General features: G+C 37.8%; 1 protein-coding gene across 1 annotated transcript in view; it reads left to right on the forward strand.

Annotated features, from left to right (window-relative positions):
• Positions 1–21,337, forward strand: part of DCC (DCC netrin 1 receptor) — a 782,001-nt gene that overhangs the window by 657,145 nt on the left and 103,519 nt on the right. Inside the window, exons 22-23 of the mRNA XM_024756807.1 lie at positions 8,104–8,298; positions 11,288–11,320. Coding sequence (XP_024612575.1) covers positions 8,104–8,298; positions 11,288–11,320 — 228 coding nt within the window. The remainder of the gene's footprint in view (positions 1–8,103; positions 8,299–11,287; positions 11,321–21,337) is intronic.

The following is a 21,337-nucleotide window of genomic DNA, read 5'->3' on the forward strand; positions in this document are numbered from 1 at the left end:
GATCTTTGCCTCCATTCTTTTTCCGAGGTCCTGGATCATCTTCACTATCATTATTCTGAATTCTTTTTCTGGAAGGTTACCTATCTCCACTTCACTTAGTTGTTTTTCTGGGGTTTTATCTTGTTCCTTCATCTGGTACATAGCCCTCTGCCTTTTCATCTTGTCTGTCTTTCTGTGAATGTGGTTTTTGTTCCACAGGATGCAGGATTGTAGTTCTTCTTGCTTCTGCTGTCTGCCCTCTGGTGGATGGGCCTATCTAAGTGGCTTGTGCAAGTTTCCTGATGAGAGGGACTGGTGGTGGGTAGAGCTGACTGTTGCTCTGGTGGGCAGAGCTCAGTAAAACTTTAATCTGCTTGACTGTTGATGGGTGGGGCTGGGTTCCCTCCCTGTTGGTTGTTTGGCCTGAGGCAATCCAACACTGGAGCCTACCTGGGCTCTTCGGGTGGGGCTAATGACAGACTCTGGGAGGGTTCACACTAAAATGTACTTCCCAGAACTTCTGCTGCCAGTGTCCTTGTCCCCACAGTAAGCCGCAGCCATCCCCCTGCTCTGTAGGAGACCCTGCAACACTGAACCAGGTCTGCCTCAGTCTCCCCTTGGGTCACTGCTCCTTCCCCTGGGTCCCGATGCGCACACTACTTTGTGTGTTCCAAGAGTGGAGTCTCTGTTTCCCCCAGTCCTGTCGAAGTCCTGCAGTCGAATCCCACTAACCTTCAAAGTCTGATTCTCTAGGAATTCCTCCTCCTGTTACCGGATCCCCAGGTTGGGAAGCGTGCCGTTGGGCTCAGAACAGTTGGTTGTTTGGCCTGAGGCAATCCAACACTGGAGCCTACCTGGGCTCTTCGGGTGGGGCTAATGACAGACTCTGGGAGGGTTCACACTAAAATGTACTTCCCAGAACTTCTGCTGCCAGTGTCCTTGTCCCCACAGTAAGCCACAGCCATCCCCCTGCTCTGCAGGAGACCCTCCAACACTAGCAGGTAGGTCTGGTTCATTCTCCCCTGGGGTCACTGCTCCTTCCCCTGGGTCCTGATGCGCACACTACTTTGTGTGTTCCAAGAGTGGAGTCTCTGTTTCCCCCAGTCCTGTCGAAGTCCTGCAGTCGAATCCCACTAACCTTCAAAGTCTGATTCTCTAGGAATTCCTCCTCCTGTTACCGGATCCCCAGGTTGGGAAGCGTGCCGTTGGGCTCAGAACCTTCACTCCAGTGGGTGGACTTCTGTGGTATAAGTGTTCTCCAGGCTGTGAGTCACCCACCCAGCAGTTATGGGATTTGATTTTACTGTGATTGCACCCCTCCTACCATCTCATTGTGGCTTTTCCTTTGTCTCTGGATGTAGGGTATCTTTGTTGTGAATTCAAGTGTCTTCCTGTCGATGATTGTCCAGCAGCTAGTTGTGATTGTGGTGTTCTCGCAAGAGGGAGCGAGAGCACGTCCTTCTACTCCGCCGTCTTGGTTCAGGGCCCCAGAATGTGTTTTCAACTCTGAAAAAAAAGCTTAATTTTCCTTTTCAATTGGAAAAAGTGGAAGTCTGTCCCATATTAGGAAATGCCAATTAATCTGAGCAATAAAATTCTGTCTGCCAATGTCACAGTGCATGTATAAGAAATTGTGTCCACATATTTTATTTAGAGGTGTACGTTCCATAGTTCTCTATACTAAAACTCCATTCTTGTACAATGGCGTAGTAAAAGTATGGGATGAAATACTTTTCACCTTTAAAGACTGTTTCATTTATTAAAACCAAGTTGTGATTATCAAGTTGAGATATTTTGACTCAATTCAACAGGGAGCAAACACTAAAAACCGTTGAAACAACTTTAAACAACACTTAAAACAACTTCTGTTCTATGCATATTTTGATTCTTTCATTCAAATCACTTCAAAAAGTAGGATGATAAAATATTCAAAATATCAGACCGATAGGCTGAGAGTCCAGATTTTCCACACTCACTTTCTTGTGAAAGGACAACGGAAGATGTGAGTTGTTTTCCATTGTGTCAGAGCACACGTGTGCCTGTGTGGAGGGATGTACTCCCATCTTACTTTTGTATTTCTTTGTTTTCCTAAATCCCTGTATGTGCACAGCAGGAGAACAGGGTGGTTATGAACCCAAGCTTCTGACGGAGATACCTGAGCAAGTTATTTAACCTCCCTGAATCTTACTTTAGAACTTCTTTTGTAGAATTGTTATAATAAAGGACTGAGAAAAGTCCCTGATACCCGGTGAGCCCTGAAATAATTTAGTGATTATTATTCCCAGTTGAAATTCATTCTAGGACAAGGGTTCAGTATTGTACTCTGAACAGAACCAGATCATCAATTTATAAATATATATATTTATAAATGTATATATATGAATATATATGTGTGTGTATATATATATATATATATATATATATATATTTCAAAAAGATTAAACAAGAGGATGAAAGAGGAGATCCAGGTAATTCCAGTGCCTAAATTCCTTGATTATATACTGGCATCTTAGGAATTTAGACTGACATTTTCAGAAGAAAATGGTTCAAAATGAATTAAGCATTTACTACACGCTTGGCATTCTGCTAGGCACTTTTGTCTTATAAGCGATCATATATTCCTATTATTTCATTTTGAAATAAAGAGTTGGGGGCCTTCCAGTGTAAGTAACTTTCCCAAAGTCAAATAACGAAGAAGTAGCAGAGCTGGGATGTAAAACTCAGGCTCCTAGTCTTAACTATTACACTGCGTTTTTCTCTTCTTATCAGTATTCTACTGGTCCGAATCAATGATGCTCAATTGATTTATGATTTAATTTATCTGAGGAGGGATTGAGAGTGGTACTTCGTAAAAGCTCCCCAAGTGATTTTAACGTACAGTTAGATTTGTGAAACACTGATCTAAATAAATGCAACATCTAACATTATTTGAGATCAAGGACCTGTGCAGATAAGAGAGTTAGAGCCTCAAAGATTGTTTCCTTATCAATACCATCTAATGACTAAGGTTGTACCCTCTTTTTCCGTGTCATTCGATACTCTAATCCAATTCCTCTTCCTTGAAATTCTCCTCTTTCTTGACTTTTGTAAAATCACCTAACCACTTTTCTTCCCACTTCCAGGCTATAACTTCTCAGTCTCCTAAACATACTTTTTTTCCACCTGTTCCATAAGTGTTACTTCCCAGAATGCAGATCTTTTCATTGCCTTCATTACTTTCTCTGAAAAAGTATCTGCCAGGACTTCAGTGAACATGATCTCATGTCTCTGGAATCTATGTCTCCCTCCAAGGAATTCTAAATACACACATCCCTCATATTGTACATTTCCACTTGTCTGTCTTAGTGTCACCTTGTTCTATTCCCCAATCCCCCTCTCTCCCATTCTTCCATTTTTTGCTCTATCACCCACCACAAATGGCCAAACAATGCACTCTTATATTCTGTAATAGGTTGTTAGCCCATTGGGATTGTGAACCCAGCTGGGCACTCACACTGGAGTCATGTGTCTAAACATTCTTAACTCTCATCTTTTTAGAAGCCTCCACAGTTCACCCAGCAGCAAAAGTTGGAAACTTAGTCATCTTGACTTCTTCCTGTCCATCCCCTTTCCATATTATCATAAGAGAAAATCTAAATGCTTATAGTACAAGGCTGAAAGCAGCAGGAGAACAGGGTTCAGATTTTGTTCAATGCTTTCTCCCCAGTAACAATATCTTCGACACTTAATAGATAATTAATAAACATTTGTTGAGCAGAATAATCATTAAATTGATATTAAATATATTGTTTGACTTGAAACTGTAGTTCTAGCTTCTAAACAAGATATTTCTTAAGCTTTATTAATATAAATCAATAAAAGCCTTAGCATTTACTAGGTAGTTACTACGTAAAAGATAATGTAATAGAAATACACTCATATATTAAGTTTTTAAAATGCATTATCTCACAGCAACTTGTTTTCAGATAAGAAAATTAAGACATACTTGGATTATTCAAGTCGCTCAGGGTTGCAAAGCTAGTAAATGATAGCACTATGATTTGAGGTCAGGCCTCCCTGAATCCATAACCTATAATTTTTGACCACAAAAAAGGAGAAAACAGGTCCTCCTTTTTTATATATCGACCTATATATATGATTATCAGAATCAGTTCTTTAAAGATGAGAAGCCCTCACTGGGCTGAGCTCCTTGCTGAGAGGGGCCACATCATGTATCTCAGTCTTCCCAGTACTTATCCACCTACCTGATTCACAGAAGGGAATCACCAATGAGTGGGAGGAAGTATGGAAAAGGACAGAAGAGAGAAGAGAGGTGGAGGTGACTACTTTCTGACACTTTGCTTCTGGAATTACAACTACCTATTTGTATAAGTAGCATCAAAATGAAAGATGTATGATGCTACATTTTTTAAGTGTTTACACAAATGATATTTCAATGTAGGAATGCCCAGGTAAATTAATAATCCCAAAAGGTCTTACAACCTATGACAGAATATAATACTGATACTTTATTATTTGGCCAGGGTGGTGGGTAAGAGATAAAAATAAAGTGGAAAAAATGTAAGATGAAAGGATGGAGAATGACAAGGAATTGGACACAAAGGAATGAACATATAGATACAGAACGATAGTGAGAAACCTATAAATGTGTCCCAATCTATGTGGTTAAATGGAAATCTATAAGGTGAGACTTCAACAGTGGATTTAATAGCCTCAAAACATGCCAAACTCACATATCCAAATGAAGTTGTATCGTTTTTCTAAGGCTAGATTTTAGAGTTTTGAGTGATGTACTCTTGTTTCTATTCTCCAACTCAGTTTTCAAATTTACAACCAATGACAGGCTTTTTAAAATAAATTTCAGGAAATTGCTCAAATACAATTTGGAGTCAGAACCTGCACTTTCACCTTTACTTACCTGATGCCAGAACTGTCACTTTTAAATGCTTCAGTGAATACTCTTCACACAGAAAAAAATTACATGAAGGCAAATACTATATTCTCATTTGGTAAATGGAGAAAATCAGGAGTAAGTGTAGCTGACTTGAGATGGGAGCACAGTTATCCAAACTTTCAAGTTCATCATGTACTTACAACAGCCCATGAAAACTTCAACAATTTCATTAAATGTCATGAATTCAAAACTTATATACTTACAGGCTAGGGGATTTTATTCAATAAGTGAGTTTCAATACCTATTGTGTGAAGACTGTTTTATTAGTTTTCTTTGAAGAATAAGAAGTAATATAAGATATAGCTCCTGAACTAAAGGAATATTTTTATTCTTTTGAAGAGATAAGACGTGCACATAATATAAGCTAGAACAATAGAACTAGTGCCAGGGTCTTCTTTTCAGTAGATATGGTTCTTTGGGTACAAGAATGGAGACTTTTCTGGCTCAGACAATATTAGGAGGTTGTACTGATGTTGATCTCAGGGGCTGAATTATCAAAGAATGAACATCTATGAGTCAGAAACAACTCCTTTATCCAATGATATTTTATAATCCCTTTTGAATTATAGTCTTCCAATTTTAATATCAGCCAGAGGGAGGAGCCATATAGCCTTTATAAATTTTGTAGACTTCTTTATCTTGATTAGTCTTTTATTTTCCCCTGAGCTCTCCACATCTTACATATTCATATCTGCAGCATCAACATCTCAACAAATATACCACAAAATATGCAGAATTCACATCATCAACTAAAGCAGTGATTCCTGACTTTACTGGAACACAGAAATCAACTGGGGTGCAGTTTACTGGGGTTACCATTAACCTGTTAGCTACTGCTGTGTAACAATATCACCACAAATTTAGCAGCTTAAAATAACACCCATTTGCTATCTCACTGTTTCTGTCAGTCAGGAATCCAAGAACAACTTAGCTGGGTAATCTGCCTTAGGGTCTCTTACAAGCTGGCAATGAAGGTGTTAGCTTCGGCTGATACCTCATTTGAGGCTTACCTGGGAAAATATTTGCTTCTAAGTTTATGTAGTTGTTGGCAGGACTCAGTTCCTTACTGGCTGTTGATCAGAGCCCAGCCTTAGTTCCTTGCCAAATGGTCTTCTCCATCTGGCAACTTATTTCATCAAAGTGAACAAAGGAGAGAGTCTATAGAGTCTGCTAGCAAGACAGAAGTTATAACTTATGTAACATAATCATGGAGGTGACAATCCATCACATTTGCCATATTCTGTTGGTTAAAAGCAAGACTTAGGTCTCATGTACACTCAGAGAGAAAAGACTACACAAAGCTGTAACTGCCAGGAGGCAGGGATAATTGGGGGGCTATCCAAGACTTGTCTGCCATGCCTATTGAATCAAAATGCCCTTTCTTGGGCTCTATGTTTTGTAACCTATACCTAGTCCCCAGGTAATTCTTATGATTAGGCAGATTTGAAAAACAATGAAGTTGGGAAAAGGTGAAAGCCAAAGCAAAATCGATGCAAGTTTTCAGCATTGATCTGAATTTAAGACAAATGGACTTCTGGGTGTTGGAGTTTGTGGCATTGCTTAATCCTACAGAATCACAAGGAAAAAATCTCCAGTTCACTGTGTATAATGCATCCTCCAAACCCAGGCATAATCACTGTAAATCACTATGGGATTAAGTGAAAATGATACAAAATTGTATAAGTACTCTTATACTTTATTGAAGTGGGTTACAAAGTGTACAGAAAGGAGAGCTCACTATAGAGGAACGTTTCATATGTTAGATGTAGCTTAAACTAGACCTGGATGGCCAGGTAGTAGTTGGATGGAGAAAGTAAGGAAAGGTGTGAGGAGTTAAGAGGGAAGTAGGAATAAGGATAGTATGGAAATCAGTCCTCGTGGAATTAAGAGTTGTGCTGAGATGTAGGTGATACGCATGGTTATTTTGGAAGGCAAGTGAATCTGAGTCAAAGAACCTGTGACATGACCACTGAAATATCTATGCGTGAAGGTCCCCAGTCCGGATGGGACAAGAGGGACTCAAAAGGAAGGACTAGGGGAATCAAAGGAAGACAATTCTTTTTAAAAAGTATTATTTACAAAGAATGTATTCAATGCGTAAGAATAGACCTAGGGACATTTGCGGCCTATCTGATGCGAATACCATTGCAGAAATTTGATAGAAGTAGAGGCTGACGCCACATTCATGTAGCAAAGACACCTGCAATGAGTTATTTTACAGTTTATATTACACTATCATCTGATATAATATGGAGTGTAATATAAAGCAATGAATTAATGCTTTTAGATAAAAGCTAGCTTAAATATTAGCTAAATATAATGTTAGAATATGAATATTTTACAGGGATACCTGGATCTGTTTGGGTGCATGTTAGACTATCACCACTGAATACACTACAGTTATTCATCCCCTAACACAGAGGATGAATGATACTATCAAATGATGGATTTTTTAATATTTGAGATACTAACTAGATAACCTACAGTTATCCAGAAAAACTTTTTCTTTCTTTTTGTTTATTTTTGCTTAGGTGGGACGGACAGGGGGAAATGGTGTTGGCTGTTTGGTATGGTAGCAGAGGATGTTATCCTAGCCCTTTTATCACTGAGCTTGGGTCATGCTCAACTTCATCATCTATGAAAAGACAGCAACAGTAGCCCTGCCAACATCACAGAGTTATTACAGTAACCAAATAAGATCATTTATTTTTATAACACTTGAAAAATAGAGGGCATTTTATACTTTTCAATCTATTTTTATTATTTAAACACTAGCCAAAATAAACATTACTTATCTTGATTATTGGATACAGTGAAAACGATACAGACTGGTTATCTGTCTTTTATGTTTTTCATCATGCCTATATATTAGCACAAACCAATAATCAGGATTTATAGGCAGCAGAAACCTCGCATTTTTTAAATATGGCAGATATTTTGATTTCTAATGGCTTATTCCACTTTTAGATTTTGTACATTGAAGCAATTCATTTTCTAAGCTTTGCAATAAAAAAAAACATCATTACTTGCCAAACTGAATACTGTGCTTTATAGATTGTGGATATATGATAATCCTTGAAAATTATACTTGGGGCACATGGATGTTTGGAAGCAGAAGTATAGCATGTAGTCAGTACAGTAATCAAAGTTGTGTTCATTTATTCATGCAGCTTACATCTTGTTTTATACCTTGGACAAGAACATTCCAATTGATGACTGGGTTATGGAAACAATCAGTGGTGATCGGCTTACACATCAAATCATGGATCTCAACCTTGACACTATGTATTACTTTCGAATTCAAGCACGGAATGTGAAAGGAGTGGGGCCCCTCTCTGATCCCATCCTTTTCAGGACTCTGAAAGGTTTGAATCATTTTCTGTCATTTCGGGGTTTTTTCCTATGGAGTTGTTATTAAATAGTTTTGGAGTCTGTGTTAGGAGTTGCCTTAAACCATCTCTCTTGGCACGTGACTACAGTGGACATTCAAAAGAAATTAAAATGCAAATTACAACCAGAATGAGATATCACCTCAAGCCTGTTAGAATGGACATCATCCAAAAGACAAGAGACAACAAATGCTGGCTTGGCTGTGGAGAAAAGGGAACCCTCGTGCCCTGTTTGGGGAATGTAAGTTGGTGCAGCCACTATGGAAAACAGTATGGAGGTTCCTCAAAAAATTAGAAATAGAAATACCATATGATCTAGCAATTCCACTTCTGGGAATATATCCAAAGGAAACAAAAACACTAACCCTATAAGATATCTGCATCCCAATGTTCAGAGCCGTATTATGTGCAACAGCCAAGACATGGAAAGAGTGTAAATGTCCACAGATGGATAAAGAAGTTGTGATATATGTATATATATTCCATTATATATATATAATAAAGTTATATATAATTATATGTACATAATGGAATATTATTCAGCCATTTAAAAAAACAGGGAAATCCTGGGCTTCCCTGGTGGCGCAGTGGTTGAGAGTCCGCCTGCCGATGCAGGGGACACGGGTTCGTGCTCCGGTCTGGGAAGGTCCCACGTACCGCAGAGCGGCTGGGCCCCTGAGCCATGGCCGCTGACCCTGCGCGTCCCGAGCCTGTGCTCTGCAACGGGAGAGGCCACAAAATTGAGAGGCCCACGTACCGCAAAAAAAACCCCAAACAAACAGGGAAATCCTACCGTTTGTGACAATATGGATGGACCTTGAAGGTGTTATGCTAAGTGAAATAAGTCAGAGAGAGAAAGACAAATACTATATGATCTCACTTATATATGGGACCTAAACAAACACCAAACTTATAGAAAAAGGTCAGATTTATGGTTACCAAAGGTAGGAGGTGATGAGAGGAGGAATTCGAGGAAGGTAATCAAAAGATACAAACGTTCAAGATATTTGATATTTCAAGATATTTATAAGAGGGTAGATCCCAAGAGTTATGATGAAGACAATTTTTTCCTTTCTTTTTACTGTACCTATATGAGATGAAGATGTTAACTAAAGCTGTTGTGGTCATCATTTCCCAATATGTTTAAATCAAATCATCATGTTGTGTATCTTAAACTTGTACAGTGATGTACATCAATTATTTCTTAAAGAATTGGAAAAGAATTGGAAACAAAAAAAAAGATAAAATTAATTAATTAATTAAAATTTATCTTTTTATGCTGAAAGCCAACTTGTCAAAGAAAGATACATTATTACATTTTCTGCCATCAGCGCAAAGCAGACATATTTAACTTGACTTTTTTTCATTTACAACTCTTGGAATTTTGTACGGATTTCATGTATATGGGCTCTATTCAAAATATAATGAAACACTTTAGCCTTTTTATGTAAGGGAATAAAAATTAAAAAGCATTGTATTATGTGGATGGCATAATACTATTGCCAACTTTAAATATTTCCTTTCAGGAACTATTGTCCTTATATATTAAAAGAAATTTTGATATGGCAAGAAAGAAAATCTCAAACCAAATTAATTTTTTTTTTTAAGGACACAGGGTAGCAACATGAAAAAAATATCTTGTGGTATGATTACTAGAAAAACTTGACATGCTTGCAAGTGTAAAAACTACTGCTCAATTTAAGGACAATTATATGTTTATACAGAAAAATACTAAGACCCAAGAATGGTAACTACCTCATAATGATCTGCATATAAGTCCTTTCCGTTTTACAGCACAGTATTATTTTTCTGGAGGATGAATGATTTCAAGAGCCTCTATTATTTAGCCATTGAAAATAATTCAGATGTTCTATAGCTGATATTTAAAGATGTATATTTAACGTCTGATGTGTGTTATTTTAAAGGATACTTGGCTCTTAAATATGTTACCGCATTATGCCCATATATCTGACCAAAAACTTAATAAAACATGATGGCAAACAGCCGAAAAATTAGAAACAAGTATCTGATTGACATTTTTACCCATTTGCTTGGACATACTAAAGAAGAGGCTTAGAATAACTAGATAGTCTATTTCTCAATTCTCCTAGGAAAAGTATGCTAATAAATAGTAGACTTTTGAATTCTGGTGACTGAGCTATTCGAAAGCTAGATTTGGTAACAGCTAATCCGAAAGTTTGCCAAGAATGCACAGAAAAAAGCATTCAGCCTCAACCTGCATGACAGCCCTTAATGACAGAGTAGAAGCGGGCGGGGTGGGGGTGGGGGGGAGGCAGGAGAAAAGTGACCCAGTCTTCATCTATCCAGGTTTTTAGGACTTCATGTCTAAATCAGGTTTCATTCCAAATGAGCAATTGAAAGGAAACTGGTTATCCATTTTGTGAGAGCAAGAAATGTAACTAGGTAACGTTTCACAAATGCTTCATCTTTATCTATAGACAAGTTGTGAACAATTCAAGACTTTTCTTCACAAGGTTTAAAATCAAAGAATTTAGATTAAACTACGATATTTTATTATTTTACCCTATTCATGTGAGAATTGGTAAACTTTTCTTGTTGAAAAATTTTAAATGAATACATGAAAATAGCTTCCTTAACTTGTTTAAAATATACAGGTGATAATTACTTGGTAATGACATGCACTTTATTTTACTGTAAATTGTATCATTAATTAAACTTGCATGATGATCATTTTGAGTTTATGTTTAGAGGAATGTTACAAATAACACTTTTAGAACACATTTATACAGCAAAACAATTATTTTCCATTTCTTTCTATGACTAATTTAATCAAAATAATCACATTAACCAAATTCCTTACCAATTTGTTTTCAATAGGGCATTGGCCTTGATATGAGAACTCGCTAACAAAACTGTTGACTTGAAATGTCAGCTTTCTTGATGGAAACTACCAAAATCTAATAATATTTCTCTTTCCCCACAGTGGAACACCCTGACAAAATGGCTAATGACCAAGGTATGGTGGTTTAATCTGTCATTTTTCCCTCCCTGAATCAATCTTATCTGTTAGAAATGTCAGTCATTATTTTCTATTCCTCTTTTCACCTGGGCCATACACCTGATGAAGCAGACATCAGTGTGATAATTAATCTTATTAATGAAGTTCTGCTTGGCTGAGGTTTCGGCTCTGATAGGGAGGATGTAAATTTTCTTGAGAGGAAATTGTTTTGTCTCCATTCTGAAGGACCAATTAAAATGTCAAGCTTCTTTGTATGAAATAAATTTTTAGTCTCTGTCTGCACTTCTGAATAATTCACATTAAGTATAATTAAGCTCAGCATAATTTTCAAGCTGCTCTCGCACCCTTTCATGAACTCTGGATTAAAGTTCTATAGCTCGACAGAGAAAACTCATAAATCATGTGTGCTTTTCCTCTACAATGAGCTTCTTTTAATACATAAAAACAAAGTTAGGTCAACTTTCCTTTAGGGCATTACTTCTGTTCATTTTGAAGCCAGAAAGCTTTCATTTCATGAATCAGGTACCAGTTTGACTTGCAGTATTTTATCCTCCTTCCATTCATTTGCTAAAAGCCGATTTGTGTAGAGAAACAGGGATGGTTTTACACAAAGGAAAATGGAGGTAAATCAGAGTTATCCATCAACTCTCAGGTAGATAGGAATTTATTACCATGATTTGTAGACTGATCTATTAGGATTCCATTCTTTTACCACTAAGGTTAATTAGTAGAATGCTAAAGGAGAAAAAGACTAGTTTATGAGTTTTATTTTTTCAGGATGTTATATTCTTCAAAGAAGGGAGTGTTTGGAAATGCTGGTTATAGTCAGTGTCATGAGTATTGGTTCAGAGTCCACAGCTTGTATAGTTGTCTCCTGCTTTGGGCACCTGTCAACAGAACCTCCTTGTCTGCATCCTGTCTCATAAGGCCTCCTGTTGTAGATTTCAGGAAAACATGCTTTTCAACAAGAATACTTTCCAACTATTGACAGATACTGAGCATCTGAATGTTAAGTTTCACTAACAGTAGCAGGTTGTCTACATGAGTAGTATTATCTTTAATGATCCTGTGTTCAAGTTTATTTCTGGGTCCATATACCATCCCTCTGCTTAAGAGAACATGGCTAGAGCGTCACACAGGGAGTAATAGAAATGATACAATACACAGAAATGTCCACCCAGGGTTCATGTTTCCATTAATCACCTAGCTGTTCCTGCTTGCTTATACTTAAAATATTTCCGTAAGGCCAATATCTACTGAACGGTAATATTTGTAAAACTACTAATGATAAATAATTGGCAGTTAGTGTGTATTCACTTAGGTAAATTAAATATTAGTGCTAGACAAATTCAAGCTGGAATAGTTAATTAGCAGAATGTATTATTTCAGTTCAAAAATAATTAAAACAGCATCACATAGTTTCTTTAACTGAAGTGAATTTGGAATTTCCACAGGCAGGTAACTCCCAATTTTTGAAATTGTATTTAGAAAAAGTATGCATAGAGAGAAAGAAAACTCACAAACATTTTTTTTAAGTAACTGAACCAGATAAAAAGTTACATTATTAGCCGTTTGGGTGACAACATGCCCAGGCTTCTCAATAGGTGGGTTTCCAGTTGTTTCTGGATTCCTTTTAACTGTTTTTTGCTATTACTTTTTAAGTTAACTGTTTTGCTTAATAATATTTTCAGCTACCAAGAAATATATTTTGTACAGTCTCTCCAGTCACACACTCTCCATGGATTTTACTCAGATTTTCATATTGACAGTGAAATCAGATCAATTACTGGGAACAAAAGGAATTCCCAAGAATTATTGCCAGTGCCTGAGTGTGTTAATATATTTGGGAAATTGTTCTTTTCCTTCATCTAACATTACTTAATAGGATTCTGTCACATGTTATACTAGTTGGTCCCATATTCAATCACCTCTGGTATAGAGTTGGTCAAATTGATAGGTTCTAAATTTTACATCAAACTCAAATTACTTGTAAAATTAAGAGGGAGTGACAACATGTAATTTAGTGATTATAGGTAAGATCTTTACATTTTTACAAGAAAGCGTATAAAATTTGTTGGCAGTTAAAAACTCTTTGTAAACAAAAACATTCATCTGAGTTGATGACCAAGTGCACAAAAAATAACCCAGTTTAAAGATCTCTCTAAGAATGGTGAAAATAGTAGGAAAAAGCTGCTCTGAATGTTCCTACTCTCAGCACATAGCAAATCAGTGGAATATGCATTATCGTGCTCTCTGTTAGACCAATATACCCCCTTCCCACGCAGAATGGTCCCACTGTTACATTTATGGCAAGCACTGAATTTCTGTTGAGAGAAAATTTGCTCAGAGAGAAAATTTAGCACCCTGGGTTAGAGTTAACCTTGCAAAGATGAATCCTAAATAGAAAAGCAGGAGATGGAGTTTGACTTATATGAGAGGAAGTGAGAAAAGTTTTGATTGTTTTTAAAAAGTATCTCTGTGGTCTCTTGTCACAATTACTTTTCGTTAGAATCTAATATCTGCCCTGAAGAACATAAATGTGAAAAGAAAATGTCAATTATATTTGAATCACGTGTGATTTGGGGAAAATATTTTCTTCTGAGTAATAGTAGTACTAGTATGAAAATAATAGATGATTTATATAGGACTCCTTTTCCCCTTTACGTAAGTGTAAATTGATTATATCTAGCATTTGCTTATCTCTTGTTCCACATCTTAATTATTTTTCTAGTCTCTTGTAGGCACAAGTGGCCAATAAGTTTTAAAGTAGTCATGGGATTTTAGAGATTAACCACAGATTTACTCTTTTGGAGGTTCAGGCAAGGTAGGGAAATTGTATGGGTTATGTGAAGTGAGTGGAAAAGATAGAGAAATCCTCTGCTTTAGACACTTTTCCTTTTTTATTTTCTATATTTTGGTAAAAACCCTGTCAATTTGTCTGTGTCTGGGTGGGTGTGTGTAATGGTAAAATTAATCCTTATGGAGCTCTCACCATCAGTCGCTGTTCTAAGAACTTAACTTGTGTTAACTCATTTAATCCTCATAACAATACTGTGAAAGAGTTGCTATTATTGTCTCTGTTTTAGTGATACAGAAGCTGAAACTCAGAGAGTTTAAGTGATTTGCCTGTAGACACACAGCTAGGAAGTAGCAAGGCCATGATTCAAACCCAGACAAGCATCTTGCAAAACCTGTTTTGAACCACCAAGTGTCTCCATCACTATATGCTACGTATATACATACACAGCCACACACACACACTTTTGACATATATCTATAAAGTTTCTGTATCTAAAGTGGGTGTATATTTTCCCAGTATCAACCTTTCTTTCCCCAACTCTGTGAATATTCTAGAGAACAAAGCAAACAGCTCTCAATCCAGAGTCATGTTATAAGTGGGAAGCCACAGCACTGAATATATGATACTGACAGTTCTTTATCTCAGGAAACATGGGGATGGTGCTAACTCCACTGTCTTGGTCAGCTCGGGCTACCAAGACAAAACACCGTAGATTGGGTGCATTAAGTAACGCATTTATTTTCTCATAGTTCTGGAGGCTGGAAGTCTCAGATCAAAGTCTGGCAGGGTTGGTTTCTGGTGAGGGCTCTCTTCCTGGCTTGCAGACAGCTGCCTTCTTGCTGTGTCCTCACATGGTGGAGAGAGTATGAGCTCATTCATGTCTCTTCTTATAAGGACACTAATCCTATCGGATCAGGGCCCCACCCTTATGACCTCATTTAACCTCAGTTACTTCTATAAAGGCCCATATCTCCAAATATAGTCACACTGGGTGTTAGGAATTCAACATATGAATTTGGGGGTGGGAGAGGACATAATTCAGTTTACAGCATCCACTTTCAAGACTCAAGCTGTTCTTTCACTCTTTTACAGATTATCTTTCTAGATTTTCAAATGAGGAAGCAGAAGGTAATGTTTTACAAAAGGTCACTCAAATATAGTGGCAGGCAGAGTTGGAATTCAAACATCTTTATCTCTGACCTCTAGTCTTTCCTTTGTAGACTGTTTCTATACTTACAAAATAATTGGCTTTTTGTTTTTCAACAATCAGCTTAAACCTTTTAGAGTTTCTCACAGAAGCATTTATAAAAGCTTCTTGTTTTGGGGTTGCAGTGGAGGTTAACAGTAACTATAAACTATGACCAATTCTCGAAAGTGATGATTAGATCAAAATTTTAATCTTAAAGGATTGTCTTTGCATCCTTAGATTCCATTTAACCCCAAAATGTTGTTCTCCACTTTGAGGTGTCTATAATGTAAAAACTGGTAATTCTTAGCATGAACACAAGTGTTTTCAATTTCATGTGTGTTTCCATGCCTGCCCAATGGGGCAATAGAGTAGGTGCTGTGACCATGACATAATACCATAAAGAGGGCAGGAATCTTCATGAAATGATCTGTATCATTGATGATATGAATCATGAAGAAAATACTTGCTTCAAGCACTATCAAGTATCTTTAATTCTCCATGGCTGCAGAAGGGTGACCTAAAACAGGAGGCCTGAAAAAGAGGCATAAATTCACAGACCAGTTTTTAGATCCAGATGAAGGCGGCCTGCTGAGAACGGCCCTCCCACCATGGAGAGAGAATTACTCGCCTCTGAATCGTGGTAATGGCTGGTAATGTTCTGGGCTTTCCCGTCAGCATCATTCAGTGTGTGCTGGAAGAGAAACAGAATGGAATCAGATGCTCAATATTCTAGCACCGTGCTGTGACTCTGAGCACCTGTGTGGCTTTGGGCATGTGACTGAACTCTTCTCAGCATCCTCACCTGTAAAATGATGACTTTTGCCCAAATTACCTTTGATTTCTTTTAAGTTTTCAGATGATCAAATTTTAGGATTGGTGTTAAAATTTGAGAAAACCTAAGCACGGCACAGCATCTTTGTGTAGGGTAGCACTTCACATTTCAGCACTCCCGCTGTACATCCATCACTCTTCTGTGCACTGTGCATGTTCTATCATATTTAGTTCTGACAACATCCTTACAGATGCAGAAAATAAAACGCCAAGAGGTTAAATCTTGCCCAAACGCTCACAGTATGTGTAAGTGGTTAGGCTGAGATATATACCCAGGCTAACTAACTTGAGAATCTCTGCTCATACCATTGTATAATTTCTGGAAATGCACTGAGTTAATCGACTCCTACTTTGTTATCAAGATAATGGAATTTATACATCCTTCCCATAAATTCACCCAGTTTTCCCTCTTTGTCATACCCTCAATAGGGTATGCAGGCCAAGTGCTTAACACTACACCTGCCATTTTACACCTCAGCTGATTCAATCTCATGAATAAACAGAATGTTAATTGTTTCCAGTTTCAGGGAAATAAGGTTTTCAAGGCAGTCTAGTCAAGCTTGGAATTTAGTTCATGCAATCCAGATTTTGCAGGGTTTGGATGACAGCAACCAGGCTGCTGTTTGAAAAATTGAAACCTTTAGCACCATTTGATGGGAGTCATTTAATTGAAAATGAAACCTCTTTTTAGCCTATTATGGTGTGTAATTTCAACTCACTTTATTATTCAACTGCTTGCTACAGCCCCTTGAAAAAGATATTCTCACATGTTTTTCTCAGCTCCAGAATTTTGCAATTCTGGAAATTAGGACTATGATGAGAAAGTAGAGGCAAAAAAAACAAGTAATGTGCTTTCGATAAAATGTGAAGATGCTTATCCTGGCCCCAGCAAGCAGTTCAAGAAACTGCCTAGTCAACCTCTCAGGAGTTTTTATGTTTTAATAGGTGACTTTGAAAGAAAGAAAAAAAAGGACTCAGTGCTTGCAGAAGTCGACATGATTCATGGTATAATTTTAATCTTCTCAGACCTGAAAGATAGACATTTTCATGAATACAAAAAGATATCTTTCTCTCTCTTTTTTTTTTTTTTTTTTTTTTTGGCCGCACAGCATGTGGGATCTTAGTTCCCCGACCAAAGATCATACCCATGCCCCAGCACTGGAATCGCGGAATCTTAACCACTGGACTACCAGGGGAGTCCCAAATGGTTCCTTAGACAAGTTCTTATTGTAAGGCCCACCATGTTGCTGAATATCCTTCTTTGCTGTAGACATCAGCCAAATATCAAGTTCCTAGCTTTATTTTCTGCCCACTTCTATCAGTCCTGGATTCTGCCTCCTCAGTTTTCTTTCTGAAACATAGGTGGTTCACTGTTTCTCATGGAATGAAGTCAGTTCTTTGACCTCAAGGTCCTGGCTGTCTGACCCCAAATTCCCCCTTCTAGCCTCACGGCCAGTTTATCCCTCCACATATGTCACAGTCTATTAGCAAAGATCCACAAATCACTCTTGGAAAAGTGTATTTTTAGAACTCCATGCTCTAACTGGTACTGTTCTCTTAGTCTTAGCAGTACATTCTCCCTTTCTTTACTGAGAGAGGTCCTCATCTTTTAAGACTCCTTCTCAATTGTCTTTTGTCCAAGAAGCCTTACTTACCTTTCTGGTCTTTTATTCTTCTGTGTGTCCCTAACACCCAATTTAGTCCTTGCTATGTTGTCTGTTTCTTATAGTTTACCATTTTGATTCCCAACCTCTTGGCCAGGTTGTAAATTCTTTGATGGCAAAGGGCCAGTCTCATTGACACTTGTCATCCCTGCCTCCAAGCACCCCCCAATCTCTAATTGTGAATCTCTCATATTATAGTTGCCAGATAAGTATTTGTTGAATTGAATTATGATACAAATCTTTGGGAAACAGAGAGTAATCTGGAAAGACAGACTTTACCATCTAATCCAGAGTGGAGTTTGGAGAACCCCAAAGTAATAGTGCTCATGGCTGTGGATACTGTACAGTCAGTCCTCCCTATCTGCCTGTTCCGAACCTGCAGATTCAACCAATGTTGGATCCTGTACTATGCCTGTGATCGATGAGATTTGAGCATCTGCAGACTTTGGCATCCGAGGCAAGTCCTGGACCCAATCCCTGCAGGTACTGAGGGATGACTGTATATGTGATTGATCTTGGGGGAGATGAAAAAGATGCAAAAATATTTTTTCCAATAGGGAAAATGTATCTTTACTATTCATCTATTAAATTAAAGCTAAACAGAAAGACACCAAGTTCTCTGTGATTCAGGAAATGGTGGTCACATTTGCAGATGATTCTGACCCGCTGTGCCCTTTTCTTTACCACCACCCTTCCTGTCATTTCTTGTTAGCAGGAAATTTTTACACTTGCCTTTCACCAGCTGCTTGTAATTCTGAGTATGTAAAGGAGAGAATCCAAACTAATGGGTGCAGATGAGTTTTTGAAATTCCAAATGGGCAGTATGAAAAGAGTTGGACTCTTTTTTGACCACTCCTTTGTAACTATTTACCTAGCACTGTGTTAGGTGTGGTGAAACATAAGAAAGAAGTCCAGTTCCATGGGTTCATTTTCAAGGATGTGCAGTATAGTTAGGATATAAAGACGCCCAGCCCAATATGAAAAGTATGAAATGCTAAAGCAGGTGGTACCATCTGAGTATGTATGTTATAGGGTTTTAGATGGGAATCACTGTGAGTAGCAGCAGAAAAGACTTCTTAAAACACAAGACTGGACTTTAAATATGTGAGTAGGACTTGAGTGAGCACAAATAAGTACAGAGGGAAAGATTACTTGAAGTTTAATTTAGAAAAATCCTACAATGGGAAGATCAAGAAGCTGCTCAATTAGTGAGGATTGCAGGATGTCTTCGGGGCATAATTAGGACATCACTGTGCAGAGAAGTACACTACGGTTAAGATAGAAATTGGTAACCGGGTTTTGCTTTTTCTCTCTGCTCCAAAACTGTAGTTCTTAGGCTTTTTTACTTTTCAGTACATTGAGTACCTACTGTTACACTGGCTATGAAGACCAGCAGTGCTCCCCTGGATCCAGAGCCCTGCAAACCACATTCACTTTTGGGTGCCAATGCTGATCACGTCTTGCTTGCAAGGAGGAGGAGTCATGAGAGTGTGGGTCAGGGAGAGGAAAGAAAAATCTGGAATAGGAATAGGGCTTCAATATCCATCATCTTCAAAGAGTTTTCCTAGCTTTATTTGTCGACTTCTGTTATGCCTCTTCTGAAGGGTCACCTTCATTTATCCCAGTGCTCTGAATGGTGACAAACAGAGCTCTGTTGTTTCTTTTCCAGAGTCTGTTGTGTTCTGTGTGCCCTACTGAGAGTGGAGCCACCACCTCAAGTCACACCCACACCACTAAACCCTCACACTACCATAAACTCTAGGAGGTGCTCTAATTTCTGTCCAACTCACTCCGCATTCCTCTTTCACTTATTAATTTGCCCACTAAGGATAAAATCATCAGAGTCAGGGAGATTCAGCCACTTAAAATGAGTATATCAGTTAGTCTTTCTGAGCCACAGTTTACTCTTCTATAAAATGGAGCTAATAATGTCTACGCCATGGATTCATAATTAATATTATTCTCACCCTATTTATTACAACGGTCTCTCCTAATTAATTTTTTCTTCACACTCAACTAGAATAATATTCCTAAATGCATATTTAATTGGGTCACTTTTCTGCTTAAAATACCTTCAGTGGATCTCTGTCCCCAATAAGAAAAATTCCAGACACTTTGATAGAGCATATAAGCAGTTTTATTATTTCATCTCTGCCTATTTTTCTAAGCTTATCCAGTTCATTCTTTTCTACCTGAGACCTTTCCACTCATCCTTTAATTCTCAACTCAGATACCACCTTCCATCATTTTTCTAGGAAGAAATAGTCAATCGTTCTGTTTTTCCATTGTGTCACCGACTTATAATTTTTTAACTTTTGGATATTCCAGTCTATTATTATTATCCACTTAACATCTTCCCCTCACTAAATTATGAGCCTCTGCAATAGTCACTTTATATCCCTAATTCTTAGAACAGTGAGTGGTCCACTCAACACATTTGTTGACTCGATGGATGGAGCATGGACAGATATATGAATGAAGAAATTTTGTGCTCCAACAGTGTTATTATTTATACATACTAGCAGTGCAGCCATCAGGATGCTCACATTCTAGTGTTTTCATACTATAGTTGCAACTTCCCAACATGCAGTCACTTGAAGAAGAACAGAGCGTTCATGCTCTTCTGTTACTTCTCCGTGTACAACTTGGCAACTTCACTGAAACACAGACATACCTCACAGTGCTTTTGGGATAAGCTTGTGGACCATCCAGGTGGGGCAGGCTTTCATGGATCATCAGTAGCCTTTGAGAACAGTTCTCCTTTGTCATGCGCACAAGACCGCCTCATCCTCCATGTTGCATCTGGTAAATGAACTGGCTCTTGGGAAGACCTAGTCATCCAGGAAAGTGTCCACGTGTAGAGAAACAGTATGCTTTTTACATTTTCATAAAGACTGCGCTGCATCTAAAAGTGATTTCTTAGACCCGTAGGCTGGCCATTATTCCAGATGCACTACAAGAAAGAATGCATTCAAGGAGATTCTTGTGAGCGGAGACAGTTCAGAGACCATCCTGCTTCAAGATATCAGTAATATTATTAAGTCATCTTTGTTTTTTATTCTCTTAATTCAATTTTAACAGAAGTTTCACTCTAAACTTATGTGAATAGTAATAGCAATAACTAATAAACTTATTTAGCTTTTCATATGTGGAAGCTTATGACATGTGTGATCAGAAGCAGTTGACAAGTTTTCATTTGCAACCAGACAAATGGACACAGGCTAATTGTAGTTAAAGTCCTATAGATAAGAATGTATGGGCTCCCCTTACCTGAAATCTTTAATGAGGCCAACTTCTTTCCTGTGAGCAGAAGATCTTGTTGATCTGGACAGGTACTTTGGTCTCCTGGTATTTGCCTTTTGAGTCCGTTGTCCCTTGCAAGATGTTGAAAATGAGTGGTAGTAGAATTCATAAGAGTAACCAATGTGCTTCTGAAATATTTCATAATACATATACATGTGTATATATGTATTTCATATATATATATATATATATATATATATATATATACTTTTCTTCTCTTTTCTGTG

The sequence above is a fragment of the Neophocaena asiaeorientalis genome, unplaced genomic scaffold (assembly GCF_003031525.2).
Source record: "Neophocaena asiaeorientalis asiaeorientalis breed wild unplaced genomic scaffold, Neophocaena_asiaeorientalis_V1.1 scaffold133, whole genome shotgun sequence".
In the NCBI taxonomy this organism is placed as follows: domain Eukaryota; kingdom Metazoa; phylum Chordata; class Mammalia; order Artiodactyla; family Phocoenidae; genus Neophocaena; species Neophocaena asiaeorientalis.